The 15,037-nt window shown below is 42.4% G+C and overlaps 1 protein-coding gene across 1 annotated transcript in view; it reads left to right on the top strand.

Annotated features, from left to right (window-relative positions):
* The first annotated feature begins 556 nt into the window (after positions 1-556).
* ADAMTS6 (ADAM metallopeptidase with thrombospondin type 1 motif 6) overlaps positions 557-15,037 on the top strand; it is a 145,267-nt gene continuing 130,786 nt past the window's right edge. The window contains exons 1-3 of the mRNA XM_005492982.4: positions 557-1,122; positions 6,332-6,701; positions 7,417-7,781. Coding sequence (XP_005493039.1) covers positions 6,605-6,701; positions 7,417-7,781 — 462 coding nt within the window. The 5' untranslated portion in view covers positions 557-1,122; positions 6,332-6,604. The remainder of the gene's footprint in view (positions 1,123-6,331; positions 6,702-7,416; positions 7,782-15,037) is intronic.

Genomic DNA, 15,037 nt, shown 5'->3' with positions numbered 1-15,037 from the left:
CTCTCTCCGTGTGACCCTCTCTCCGGCAGCGCTGGTTTCCCGAAGCAGGGGCGGCTCGCAGGCCGCCAGCTGCCCGCTCCATGCGCACCCTCCTGCCCTGCCGGGCTGCGAGGCGACACCGACCCCCGCCGCAAATTAAACGGAAAGCGCTGTGCGAGCAGGCCCGGGACCCCCGGCCCCGGCTGCGCGGGCTTCAGACACCGCCTCCGCTCCGCTGGGGATGGCGTTTAAGAGCTTTCCTTTTATTAACGCCTCTAACGGGGAGCAGGACGAGCAGCACGACGGCAGCAGGGCCATGGCAGCAGGGGGTCGCCCCAGCTCGCCGCCCACCGGCAGCGCCCGTGCCCGGCGCCTGCCGCCGGCACCCCGAGGCTGCGGCTGCGGCTGCGGCTCCCCCGGGCGGGCCGAGCCGCGCCGGGCCGGGCTCCCCTCAGGCGGCTCCGCGCGAGGGTCCCGCCACCCCTGCCGCGCCCGCGCCCCCGGCTGCGCCCCTGCCCCCCCGCCGCCACGTGACGGGGGCGCATGCGCGGCGGTGCGGGGCACATCTGCAGGCTGACGTCAGCGGGCCCCGCGCCGTCCCCCGGGCGAGGCTGCCAAGGCTCCCCCGCTGCCGCCGCGCTCGGCTTGGCCCGGCGCCGGCAGCCAGAGGAGGTCTGGGGCTACTTCAACCAAACTTTCCTGAGTCCTTCCTGCTCTGCCTGCCTCCCCTCTGCTCCCCCTCTCTTTCCCCCCTTTCTGTCTCCCGGTCCCCCCTCCCCCCCCAACTCAGATGATATTCACATGGTATTTTGCACAGAGGAGGCTGCTCAAGAGGAGGGCACCCACCCCCACCCCAATATAAGCCTGTTTTTCCCTCCTTCCTCCTCTCCCCCCCTTTTTTTGTTGGAAAGACAAAATGTGCAGGGTGATAGCTTCGGTGAATTGATGGCATCCTTCCTCCTGCCAAGCCAACCCGTTTTCTAAAAACCCCTTTAGGAAGGCTAGAGAATTTTATTCTGTTGGAGAATAGAACCCTGATGGTTGCTTGCACAGAGGGGAAAAGCAGAGAGGAATACGGGAATCGTCCTGTGCAATCTCTATTGTTTGAAACTTACTTTATATCAGAAATTGAAGATGAAAACGGTAAGGAAGATTTCACGCTATTCAATGAAACTTTTTGCTTTTCTTGTGTCCCGAATAATGGTGCGTGCAGGGCTTTGGGGAGCGGGGGGAGATTTATATTGCATTAGGCGAGGTGCATTTGGAGTAATTTCAGAGAGGAACCTTGAGATGGGGGAAGGGGGTGCGAGGATTTTTCAACCGATAAGAGAGGTGATTGATGAAGTACCATCTCGAATAGTGCACTTTTAAAAAGATTTCTTATACTTTGAATACTCAGTCGTTGGTAGAAGCAGAAAAGGAAAAACAAAACCAAACCAAACAACAGATGAAAACCAAAGCAGCCCCCAAATCCCAGCGACAACCCAGGGCTATTCCGGATTGCTGCTGAGTCGAGGACGCCCCGCTTTCGGCCGTGCCGTGTCCGGCGGTGTCCGCTGCCGCGGTCAGACAAGTGCACACTTTGTACCGGGGCTTGGAGGGTCGGAGCGGCCGCCGTCCCGCAGCGATGCTGGCGGGGATGTCGGGCTCTCGCTGGGCTCATCAGGAAGATGGAAGCGTGTGGTTTTGATTTACTTCGAGCCGCTTGGGATTTGCCAGACTCTTAACCCCGCGGACTCGTGTTTGTCGGTGTTATGTCTGTCTCCGCAGTCGCCCAGGGTTCAAAGGGACTTTGTTTGGTGGGAGGAGGTAAGTGGGCTCTCGCTCCCCGTCGATGTGTGTGCGGATTTTGTCTTCGCTACTTTCTTTCATTGTTGTACAAGAGAGAAGGGAGAGAGAGGGAGAGAGTCAGACTCTTGTTTTTATTTGGGCTGCCGGTGCAACGCGTTTGGGCCAAACGCCAAGTGTCTGGGTCACACGCGTTTTATCCAAATAGATTCAGCGCTGCTGTCTGGAAATGGGCTGCTGAAAGTTAACTTTAGGATCAGCTCCACCACAGCAACCAGACTCTCCCCTTCAGCCTCTCTAGGGAGGACGGATTTTTTTTTGTTTTTTCCTTCTGAATTTTTTTTTTTTGAGGGATGTGTGTCTGGCGACTTCCAATTTTCCGCAGTGCCAGTGTTTTTAACTCTCTGTGTGTGCAGACGTGTACAGATAATGTGCATGTGTGTACGTGTTTAACTGTGTGTGTAGCCGTTGACTTTTTTCCTAGCCTGTTGACTTTTGGTTTTGGGGGGCTGGGTGTTGCTTTTTCGGTAGGTGCAGTGACAGCTGCCCCCTCGGTACGGCCGGCGGGGAGCCTGGGGGCTGGCGGGGGGGGGTCATACGGTGGCGGCCCCGTCGTACCGGGGGCCCGCACAGCAGTGATTTTACTCCTCACGCCTCGGCTTCTGGTTAATTCCCGGGGAGGAGGGTTCGATCTTTTCCCTTTGTACGTGTCCCTCTCTCCGCCACTCCCGGCCCCCCTTCTTTTTCACCGAGCTGTTCCCGGCGCGGTCTGCGCGTCTCAGCTCTCGCCCGGGGAAGCTCCCGGGGGCACGGCTAATCCCCGGCTTTTGAAGCCCTGCGAAGTTTTTCACGGCCAGCCGCGATACCTGTAATTGAATTTGTGTGATTGATGCCCGTCCCCCGCCCCGTCCCCTCCCGCCGCCCTCCCCATTTCCTTAGCAACCACTCGTAGTGCCGGGCGGGCGCACGGCCGCCCCTGCCCGCGCCTCACCGCGGGCTCCCGCCGCCCGCTCGGCCCGGCCCGGCCCGGCCCGGCCGCTGAGGGCGGGAAGGCGGCGGGGGCCGAGCCGCCGGGGCGGGAGCCTGGAGGACAACCCCCTGTCCCGCCCGCCGCGCCGGCGGGTCCCTTTCCCGGTCGTCGCTCTCCTCGACCCCGCCCCGAGGCGTAGCTGCGGTGCGGGCACTGCGGTCCGGCGGCGCCGTGTGGTGCCGTGCGGTGCCGTGGGTTTTCTGGCACCGCGGCCGCTAACTGGAAAGCTCGGCGCTGCCGCCGCCGAACGCGCCGGAACCCCTCGGTTCTGCGGTGGGCGCCCCTGGTGTGCCGGTTGTCCCGGGACATTGGTCTCACATGTTGCCCTGTCGTAAATCTTGAGCTACCTTCAGGTTAATTGATGCCTTAGTTGCCCAAGGCATTTGTTTAAATGGAGGCTCCCATGGTGGCTGCTCTGAGCAGTTGGGCGTGTTGTCTCTTCGTAGTCCACTTTATCATGGAATCATATAGGTTGAAGAGGACTTCTAAGGTCATTGAGTCCAACCTATGACCAAACACTACCCTGTCAACTAGACCATGGCACTAAACCAGTGCCATCCAGGCCTTCCTTAAACACCTCTAGGGACTGTGACCACCACCTTTCTGAGCACCCCGTTCCAGTCTAATTACCCTTTCCGTGAAGATACTCTTCCTTATGTCCAACCTAAACTACTCCTGCTGCAGCTTGAGGCTATGTTTTCTCCTGTCACTTGTTGCTTGGGAGGAGAGACCGACCCCCACCTGGCTACGCTTTCAGTTGTAAAGAGTGGTAAGGTCATCCCTGAGGTGCCTTTTCTCCAGGTTAAACACCCCCACCTCCCTCAGCCACCTCACACAGGACTTCCACCTCACGATAACTGTGACCTTTTTTCTCCTTACTGCGTGTCACTGGGTGGGAACCTCATGACACCACTGACAGGACTGCCATGGTTACCTGTGCCTTCACAGAAATGCCAGTGCCATGCAGCTGTTTCATCATTGCCATCAGAAAACATCTTGTACTATTCCTTTCCTGTTTGGCAGAACTCTTAGAGTTAGATGGGATCTGTGGTTTTAGGTGGTGCTTGAGGACACAGAGCCACACCTATGTTAACCAGTGGGTGAATGTGTAGTTCACCACATGACACACTAGAAGTTTCTTGTTGTAAGCTTAGTATTGACCAAATCTTGCATCTTAACAACAGTCTACAGACTGCCATGAAAATAGGCTGCCGAAGAAGGTGCAGATACAACAAAAAGGGCATAGAGTCCAGACTTTGATGTTCCTACCAAACGTCATACTTAGAGTATTTTATCTTGAAGTTACCTGAGTGCTTTATCATTCACACCCATTACCACTCTTTAACTGGAAACATTAATATAGCTTTATATGGTCCGCTTGTATCCATGGTCAAGCTGGCAATAAAAATTTACCAAAAGAGGTAAAAAATTCTGCTGAAACTTTCAGAATGCTTGATATGAAAGGAGATTGGTCTTGTGTGAAGCTTGAAATGAGGGAGACCACTTCAGAGACCTCTGCAAGAACGCTAGACATGAGTGACTGTTTGACACTGTTTGCTAACATATGGTTATGGTCCATCATGTGGGCCATGGGTGGGTAAATTATAAATAATGATACTAAATAATGGGTACTGTTAATTTATGTCCAGTATTCTGAGCTATCTAGCTCTTTAGGTACTGCAGTTTCAGGAGATCCTTATTTTAGAATAACTTTTTTATCAGCCTAATAGTCTGAACATGAGCTCCCTGTTAGGATATTTTGGCTAAGTAGAAGCTGTAAGGCAATATTACCTCTATATATGGTGGTAACAAGCCATTATTGGACTACAGTTCCCAGTTCCAGTGTCTGCAGATAAAAAGGGATGCTGGCAAACTGGAAGCGATTCAGAGAAAAACTGCAGAAGTATTCAGTCATCTGGAAACTGGATTATACAGAATGAGATAAACCAAATAGGTTGAGCTGCTTATCAGGAAGTGTCCAGAGATGCTTGTATCAGATTATAACTGTGCACACAAGGAAAAGAAACCAGCTCATTAGCAAATGGGGATAAAGCAAGATTCAGTGACAAGAATTTGAAACTATACATTCTCAGATTAGAAATAAGGCACAGTACCTATTGTACTAATGTAGTTGAAAGAGTATGGGGTTAATTATGTATCTTCAAAACTTGCAAAATTCTAAGAAATGTAACTAAACATTAGCTCAGAAATAAAGGTTTTGCATAGCAATGCAAACAGAGAACTTTTTTAATAATGTGCTTTGAGGCCTTGCCACATGTAAATGGCATCACAAAGTCTTTATGCTTCCCTGGGAAAAAAAATACTACTAAGCACAAAACATATTGGCAAAGTGTCTTTTAGTCTCTATACAAACCTGAATAAATCCTGCGTGCTGCCTTCAAATATTTTTAAAAGGTCAGATTAACCTTATTTGCCCATCAGTAATTAGATGGGTTTGAAACTGGCTAAGATGTTATCTAAATATTCATTGCAGTGTTGGTAAATAGGATTTGGGTGATGATTTTTTCTTAATATTTTATGTTACAGCTCTTTATAAAACCTTCATAAATAGTCCATTAACTCCAGCTCTATTACCTGTCTGAATGAATGTTGTAAATCATTCCCAGAGTTTTAGAAAGGCAGATTTATCTGGTGCATGTGTAAGTGACTCTGTATGCTTGTGGAAATTAGTTTTTAAACAAGCTCCCCTTCTTAGGTGTTCTGTTTCTCCATTGTCTGCTTCAGCAGAGTTTGTGCACAGGTGTGCTGAGAGTGTTTAAGTGGACTGATGAGTACCAGCTGACACAACACATAGTTTGGTATCCCATGGTACTGGATTGTTAGTTGACTGCACGGATCTTCAATTTAATCCCCGGCTGCACCTAGAGCTGTAGCTCTAGTAAAATAAAGACTATTATTGCAATAGTGTTGTAAATGAAAAAAAAACCCTGACAACAAATATTTGTAATATTAGAATGTGTATGATGAATAGCTTTAGGTACTGTAATTTGTTCTTTAGTATTCTAACACACAGCATTCCTATCTAAGTGAATGGGAATTCTGCCCGCATAAGCAGAACCCTAGCCCTAGTAATAACAAAATACATGTTTCAGAAAGATCAGATAACTACTCTGGATTCCTTTCCAGGTTCTTCCTTTACCTACCAGTATATTGGGATGTGTTATTAGCAGTTGAAATAAATGAGTGTGTAGCATTGGTTATAGATGAAACAAGTCTGAACACAATATTTGAGCTATGAGAAACACTAAATAGGTGTAAGAATTCATAAAAATAACATGACGTTAATAAGTGTATCATAGGCTGTATGGATCTGCTTTTCAAGGTTAATCGTAACTCTTTTTCCCTTTTTTTCTTTCTGTAAGATTGTGACCTTGGATGTGACTGTAAAACTGATACTGAATATTAGTTCAAAATATTGCCCTATGTAATTCACTGTCATGGCCTAATATTTTGCAGCATAGATTTATTTTAATAGAAAGAATTTGCCTTGACTCATATTCTTCTGTTTTTCAGGAAAAGAAATGGAACAATTTCAGTAACTATCCAATCTAACATCTGTCTCATATCTTAAGGAATCTTACAAATACTTGCTTTGAATTGAGAAAATGACTGCAGCTATAGAAGAAAGTATCTGTCCAGAAAGTGGAACATCCTATAGTTAATTTGAAAGAGGCATAAAATAAATATACCTGTTATGGTGCGATTCTGGAGTGAAGTTAACTCTATAGCACACAGGTAGTTCTCCAAGGAGAAGGAAAAAAAGAACTTTTCTGTTTTTTCTAAATTATGGAAATTTTTTGGAAGACGTGGACATGGATTTTGAGCCTAGTCATGGTTTCATCGGAATTTCTCAGTAACAGCAGGCTTTCATACAGTTCTCAAGGTAGGGGTCTGATCTCTGTAGTTGGCAAGAAGAGTGTATTTTTGCATTGTATTTGTGTAATATTTTCTAAACCATGTTTATATAATTCATGAGCTCATCTGGGCTCTACTCTTAGTTTTATCATGATTAATTGTCATACAGATAAAATTTCCTTGTTCTAATTTCTCTCTGTCTACTTTAGCTGTAGGAAAGCCTTGCAAATTAAATCTCGTAAAATGTACTTGATAATATTTGAGAGACTTGCCATGATAAAATTAACATGCTTTTAGACTAGGAAGTAAGAATCTAATCTTGTTTTTACAATATAATCCTTTTCATTACTATTGTTTGTATTCTTGCAAGTGGATTTTATAGCTTTTGTCTTTTAATGGTAGCACTGGGAAAAATATGCCCTTCTTAAGTTAGCCCAAATTATTTACATATTTTTGGTCAAGAGGAAAAGATAGGTATTAAATAGCTTTTCTATTTCCAAAGTGATAAGCAAATTAATAGGAAATCAAACACATTTTCTTGACTTACAAAGGAAGAAAATAAAGTTTTATTTTATTTAGTAAAATGCTGCATTGTGCACTTACCTGAAGGTGACTTTTACACAGAGAGTGATGAAATTTACCCAAAAATGGTCTATGTTTATGCTACTTTTTGTTTCCTGTTATATTTTCTTCTCTTCTATGCCCACTCCCTGGACTGTCTTACCTTGTGATTGATTACAAAGAGGAATTCCTGTCTTACCTTGAACACTACCAACTAACAATCCCAATAAGGGTTGACCAAAATGGAGCCTTCCTCAGCTTTACTGTGAAAAATCCTAAACCCTCAAGAAGGAGGAGGAGCACAGACCCTTATGACCAAGAACTGGCAGCATCTAAATTATTTTTTAAACTTTCTGCCTATGGCAAGCACTTTCATTTAAACCTGACTCTCAACACAGATTTGGTGTCCAGACATTTTACAGTAGAGTACTGGGGGAAAGATGGACCGCAATGGAAGCATGATTTCTTAGACCACTGTCATTACACAGGATATTTGCAAGACCAACACAGTACAACTAAAGTGGCCTTAAGCAACTGCAATGGTCTGGTAAGTCATTATTACATGTTATAGTATAATAGTGTGCTTGTCCCTTTTCAATTACCGAAGAAGAGTTAAATTGGTGTATCTTGCAGTTTTTTGAGTCCCTGTGGGAAGCAAGTAGACGGGAAGGCGTAGAAACCCCCTAAAACCTGATCTAGGTCCTGGGGAAAAGTAGGTGTCAGTTTCTCAAGCTTAATTTAAGTACTGAGACTCAATTCTGCAGTCTTCTAGCAGGCAACCTCTGTAGTGTTCATAGTGTCCATGCTAGGGTTACAGGACTATGTCTGTGATGAGATCTTTACAGTTACAAGAGCCTTCCAAGTTCAAGGGGCAGGGAGGAGGAAACACTGGATTCTCCAGGGTACTGAATCTCCGCAGGGAGATGTTGATTGCACTGAACACCCACTTTGAGTATTTGGGTTTAAAAACTAAGTAAGTAAAAGAAGAGGAATTGCTCGGTGTAGACATCATCATTGCTGTGAATTCAAAATGTGAGAAGTCTTTAGCAAGTAACAGCATTAGAAAACAATTATATAATTATTTTACCAGAAAGATTTTGTTTACAGATCATAAATTTTTTGCATTTAGAAGTAGAATTAGAAGTTCTTACCTAATTTATTCTCATCTCTTCTCTTACTTGTGATCTTGTGATCACATGACAATAGTACATGCATGGAAAAAGAAATTAAAAAATGAATACAAAAAAGTAAAAAAGCAGGCTCTTGAGTAAAAAATACTAAAATAGAAAGACATGACTCTGAAACATTAAATCAAGAACCAGTGTTTTCTGTAGTAAAAATACACATACATATTACAGTTTCTCATTCTGGTTTTTATTATGGTAGAATGCTGGTCGGTCTTGTTAGGGATAGGTGATCTAGCTAATTGCTGTTCAAAAAAAAAAAAATTACACAGAATTGCTAGACTAATTCCCATTTGTCCTTGGAAGCACTATTGAACAATGCCTCCTGAAATGTTACTTTCAAAAAAAGCCAGCTGTTCCAGACCCAAATAGGTTGCATTACACCCAACTACTTGTGATATGGCATTTCAGAGTGTTCCTGAAGAAAAGTGTTTAATGGGGATTTCCAGCACTAAGTGAACACTTTCAAAGAGATGGAGTTAAAATGATGTTCCATTGAATGTGGTAATACAGTTTGGTTGATGTAGACTTATAGCAGATAGGTCTGAATTTAGTACAATTTTCTCTTTGATTGCAGTTTCCATCTAATAGCTCTTTTCTGGTCACAGTTCTGGTCACATTCAGGCTTCAAAGCTAAGTATACTCCATCTTTGCTTGAGTTCTTTTCAGCTCAAAATATGATGGAGACAAAGTCCCTTCTTTCAGGACTCATTTCTTTAAAAGAGGCTGCAAGCCTCTTTATGCAAATTGCTGCACGGACTAGTTGGTCCCCGTGGAGACTGCAATAAGTGCCATGGTGATCCCATTTCAGTTTCTTTTTTACCTTGGCTTGGGGAGTGAGCCAAGAACTCCTGCCTTTGCCATAGCTGACTCTTGTTTTCCTTTCATGGTAGGAAAATAAAGGTGGGATGAAGCACAAAAAAGCCTGTATTTCCCCATCGTCTTTTCTCATCTGTTGCTCCTTACGGCACTTCTTTTCTTCTGAAAAGCATGGAAGATGTCATGAGGAAGCAGAATCTCTGGGTTTTTTTTTTTCTTTTGTGCCCAACACCCTGAGGTGACATTTTGCATGTTTTCCCTTTGCCCTCAGGCAGTCCATTTTGCTGGAGTGAGGCTGCCTGTGGTTCTAGGTGTCAGTATGTTTTAGCGTTGTCTTTGTAAGTTAACTTCTGTGTAGAATGTTTCCCGCTTAAATCATTATCATCAGTGGCTGTCGTTGTTGTCAGTCTTTATGTGTGTCTTTCAGGTGTTAAGGCAGCCTTAATCTAGTCTTTGGGCACACAAATTCTTCATGGTCATGCCTCTTTACTCGGGACTTCACGTATCAGGTGTGCACTGCATCTCTTAGGAAAATTTGGTCACAAGCTTGTGAGGCTCCTGTGTTGCTCCAGAAGCATCAGCAGGATGACACATGGCTCTATCTCAGAGGCATAAATCCAGCAGAGGGTGCAGCAGTAGTCTTGACTTGGTACCATGCTCTACTGTATGGAAATTCTGCAGTGTTGGCAGTGCCTTCCAGAGCACAGTGTATGGGAGTTACCACTCCATTCAGATAAATGCATCACAAAGTTATTTTTAAATGATGATTCTACTAATGAATGCTTTGTTATACAGCTGCTGGTTAGAACATGTTTAATAAGGCAATTGGCAGTGAATATTGAAGACAGTATTACTTGTTTTAGAGTTAGCAATAGCTCAGAATGCATTGTACTTAAGGCATTTGTTGTATTTTCCAGTTTGATTGCCGGTCTGTTAATGACTGCCAATCATAGTCTAATAGTCCTTGATTAACATCTGTATTAAAGCCAGTCATTGTAAGTTTAACTCTTTGTCTCTTCTGCAGGTAGTAAGTAGTATTTAATAGCGAATGTTGCTCACAAACAAAATGTATGCAATATATTTACTCCGGTTGTCCTGTTAGGTTTCACTGTTGACAAATAGGTTAAATTTCTTCCCCTTAGTGAATGTCTTGAATTATTCTTATTAGTTATTCAGAGTGGTTATGTGAGAACATGATTTAAATAACATATGTTGTATGTCTTTGAAGAACACTTACATTTGAGATAAATGTGCAGAGGGCTTTCTCGCAGTTTCATTATAATCAAAGTGACAAAGCAGTCAGTTGATTTTCTTATCGCTGTTTCTTGTTTCAGCCTCTCCCTCTATATTTCTCATTACCAAGTGCTCTAGAGTTACAGGCTGCTACTTACTGAAGTTTCAGTCCAGCAGCTTCCATCTGCTGGGTCCTGGATGTGGTATAAATTGTCTGAAGTTGTGAGTAAAGCTCTATAATCCAGGGAACATTCATGTGAGGAAATTTAAGGTCTTGTCCTCAAGCTTGCTGGCTTCCAAACTCATGTTTGCTGTAGTGGATGCTACACTTGTGGGTGGATTGTAGGTTGGGTGCATCATGAAAGAGCCTACAACGAACAGCATTTTAGAGAGTTTGGATGTTGGATACAAGGCAGCAGACTGAGGCATTTTCTAAGCTGACTATTTCATACTGAAGGAAAGAGGAAAAGAAATGGTGGTAGAATAGCTGGAGAGAGAAACTTCGCCTTGGGGGAATGGAGTTTGGGAGGACTCCATGGACTGACTTTGGGAGGAGCAAATCTCAGAGGAATTCTGGAGCCTTCAGTAACGGAATCAAGCAAAACCCAGACTTTGTATTTTGACTCATCTTTGTCTTCTGCCATGTGTCAAAGCTCTTAACTGAGTGCTCAAACAAGTTTTGCATGGTATAAAATTTTGTAATTTTGGGCTGAAAAGGTCTGTAGTAGGAACTATTCTGAGGCTACTGTGGTCCCAAGTAAATGGTTAATTTAAAACATGCAGTATTTCCATGTATGTGAAGTTCACGCATTGCATAGTGTTTGTGCTGGATGGCACAGTTATCTCCATCCAAACAGAAATGATAAAGAAGAAGCATGTAGGTGACTGTGAATTAAGAGCATGAGTTTACTTTTTCAGTGGGGAATTATTTTGCTGGAAGACTTAATGTTTGCTTCGTTTATTCCTAAATACATATATTTATAAATTACTAATATTTTCTTAAGAGTTAGTTCATTTGAAAGCCATTTTTACTCTAAAGAATGCATCTACTTTTGTAGATCATAGTTTACGTATACTGTGATATTTTTGACTGTATGTGAAATAATTCTGTATCAGGGTCTTTAAGGCTATCTTTGATACTCATATGTTTTTGCAGTACATCGGTATTTAGAAAATTATACACAAACTGTCCCCCTCCTAGTTTTAAGGTTTAAAGTTTTTGTTAGATTCCATGATGTGCTGTCTCAGGCCAGATCACTATTTTTTTCATCTTTGAGAGCGCAGTAAGTTAATGCAATCTTCCTCGGTAGTATAGCCAGCTGTTAACATACTGAACAACACTGACTTGTTTGCAGAAGTTTCCATTACTAGTACTTTATATTAGAGATGGATAAACATAAAGCCTAAAGAGATTCAAGGTATGGAAAAACTGTGAAACTATAGTGCTGTGTGGAAGAGGCACGTGCTTACTTGTCCCCCATAATTCAGTTTGTTTTTGCAACTGATGGATGTACCCCATCTGAAGGAGGTTAAGGCCCTGGCTGGACAGCCTTACAGAGAAGGATTCTTTTTCACAAATTCAGGGGAACTCCATGTGGATTCACAGATTTGTCTGAGCATGTCAAACTGCTGGAACCAGACTTTGTATATGTTAGCATGAGTTGGCAGTCTGTAGTGAGATTGGATAACACAGGACCTCAAACAATCTGTTTTAGATAATAATCTTGGGAATGTTCCTTGTAGTAACATACTTGGTGCATTCAGCTTGTTTCTTATATCCATGGTATTATGTCAAAACCTTTTCTGATAATTCTTATGTCTTAATGATATTTTTGATGCTTTGGAGCAGAAGTTTAATTTATGAACTCTTAAAATACAATAGCAACACTTAAAAAGAAAATTAAAATTAATTCACTTTATTAATTCATATTATTTAATGCTTTAAATGGGCATTATTTCAAATTCCTTTTTCAAATGAAGTTTTGTTTTCCTCAGATAGTGGATTATAAATCAAAGCTGGTATTTAGAATGTAAATTTGGATATAATAGTATACTTCCCACTATGTATTAATCAGGCTTTCTGAATACATAAACAATGCCACTATCTCTAGCCAAATGAATTTTTGAAACTTAGAAGATATGCTGGCCATCACCAAGGTACTTTTTAGTTGCAGTATTTAGAGTGCTTCTTAAAAATCAGTCATTTCACTGTTGAATCACGGTGATTCATCAAGACTGGTTGCATTAATTTAGCACTGGAAGAATTTTGTTTGCAAGCAAAAATACTGTTAGGTTTAAAATGGTCTACCTAAGCAGGCTTTTGGGAAGGGCATCTGCAGGGTCGTTGTATTTCCAGTGCTAATTGAATCACTTGTCTGACTGCAGAAACTGACCACAAATGTTTTCACTTCCTCCTTGTAGTTCTATGTTAAAATTTATTTGTATTTCCTTAACAAAGTGTTATTGAAATGTCTTTTCTTAAGCACCCTAGCATTTGGGCAAATGACATCAGATATCAGCTAGGCATTGGAAAAAGTGGTGATGCTGTCATTACCATGGTCACAGCTGGTACCTGAAGGAACTGTGACCATTGTTTGCAGATATTCTTTAGTTATTTGCAGGAGCAAATATGCAATTTGTGTAGAGAACTAGTGCTGCAATTAAGAGTTTATGCTATTTTAATTAACTTAGTTCTGTTGAGGTAGTCTTGCCACTTAGTTTCAGTATCTGATATAATAATCTCATTTATGCTTAGATTTGCAAACATGGTTGGACTTGAGTACAGACAGGAAGGATGTGTGCTCTGGAGGAATTTAAGTTAGGACCCACTGTGTCTCAGAGACAGTGCCACTGACTGGATGGTATCTCTGTCTTCTCGGGCTTGGCATGAGGCAGACAGCCGGATGGTCTGAACCGCTCCACAGGACTCTCTTCCTGTGGGAACATAATACCAGAGCTTACAATGGCTCAGGATTCACTTGAACCCAGATGTCTGACATGCAGACTGGATGCAGTCCAAACTGTCAAGGTTCTTTCTGCACATCTGGCAAGCCCAGTTACAATTTGTTTTATATTTTCAATACTGTTTAAGCAGCAGTATACCAGTAAATGATTTATTTTCTAGTAAAATCCTAGACTTCAAGTTACAAGAAGGCATTGTAAGAGGAATTTGATACTGGCATCTTCCAGGTGAATTTAGACCCTGATGTTGCCTTCTGAGTTAATAGTTGAGTTCATAATGAAAAATACCACTGAAGAGAAATGCTTATTTTTGCATTCACAATGTAAGGAAGGAGTAATTGAAAGCTTCAGTCTGTTAATACATATATTTTCAGCATTTACAATGGAGTTCTATTTGGAAAACCCTTGTTTCTGATGCATTGCATAGGATTTTTTTTTTTTGTAAGTTTTATATGTTGTTTCAGAAGTAATGAACTGTAGGCATTTTATTTACAAAACAGTAACAGGACAAGAGCTTGGACCAAGAGTAAAAAGATAAACTCTGATATTTGAAAACAGCTTTAGGATTTTTAGAGCATATACAGAACAAGTGGTCTTAAGACTGATCATGGAGGTCTTAAGACTGATCATGGAGGTCTTAAAAAAAGATTCATGTGTAGTATTTGTTTCACAGATAAAAGGTGTGGTAGAAATTTGTGATTCATCAAGTCAGGATATGAATGTAGGAGTTCCTGCTTCCAGGCTTCTGTCTGATGGGTAGCTCTTCTCTGTGTAGAAAGTCTGTACATTCAGAATTTTCTACATATGGCGTATCAGAATTTTTTATTTAGTGAACATTGGTGTAGAGCCTGTCAGGGCTTATTCCCCAATATTTCTATATCTGAAAGGATCCAAAACCTGGATTTTCTGCTAAAGTTCAGTTTTAATTGCTGAAGGTTCAGGAAATTGCATAGTTGGCCTGAAGTCTCCCCTTTCTTCCATAAACCATTTCCTGTTTGGAAGAAGCTAAGTTCACAAATGTGAAAGTTATGAGAATAGAATATCTACTATTCTGCACTGCAGTATGAGGAAAAACAATATTCATTTGTTATGGAGAATGAGGTCTAGTACAGTCTGCCATAGCTCTTGTTTGCTAGATTTATGGCAACAGTTTTTATGGAATAAATGCTTTGTAGACAGTGTACCTTAAGTTAATATAAATAATTTGATTTCTGTTAACTAGCTCAGTTTTGGGGTTGTGTCTGGACGTGAAATAAAAATGGTTTCTTTGAATATGTGTTCTAAAATTAATCCTTCCTCGTGTTTGTCTTTGATGAAGTATTTGGCTTTAAGCATCTAGCAGTGTGGCATCACAGAGGGATATTGGACTTGCCATTTATACCATTTTGGGTTTGCTGAATTTTTAATGGATATCAATCACGTCATTTCAGAACATCTCGGTGAAGAGATTATTTGTAATATTCTGAGACTGTCTCCTGGTTTTTTAACTGCATCTACCAAAAAAAGGTGAAAGTTCTCCACAAATAGGACAATGATAGTTTTATTTTTTCTCACTGTATTGTTTATAGGCACCTACTCTGCTCATACTAAATCAGCAGACGAGAGC

This window comes from Zonotrichia albicollis, chromosome Z, assembly GCF_047830755.1.
Source record: "Zonotrichia albicollis isolate bZonAlb1 chromosome Z, bZonAlb1.hap1, whole genome shotgun sequence".
NCBI classification, from domain to species: Eukaryota; Metazoa; Chordata; class Aves; order Passeriformes; family Passerellidae; genus Zonotrichia; species Zonotrichia albicollis.
Note: the sequence above shows the minus strand (reverse complement) of the source record. Positions and strands in the feature narration are given on the sequence as shown.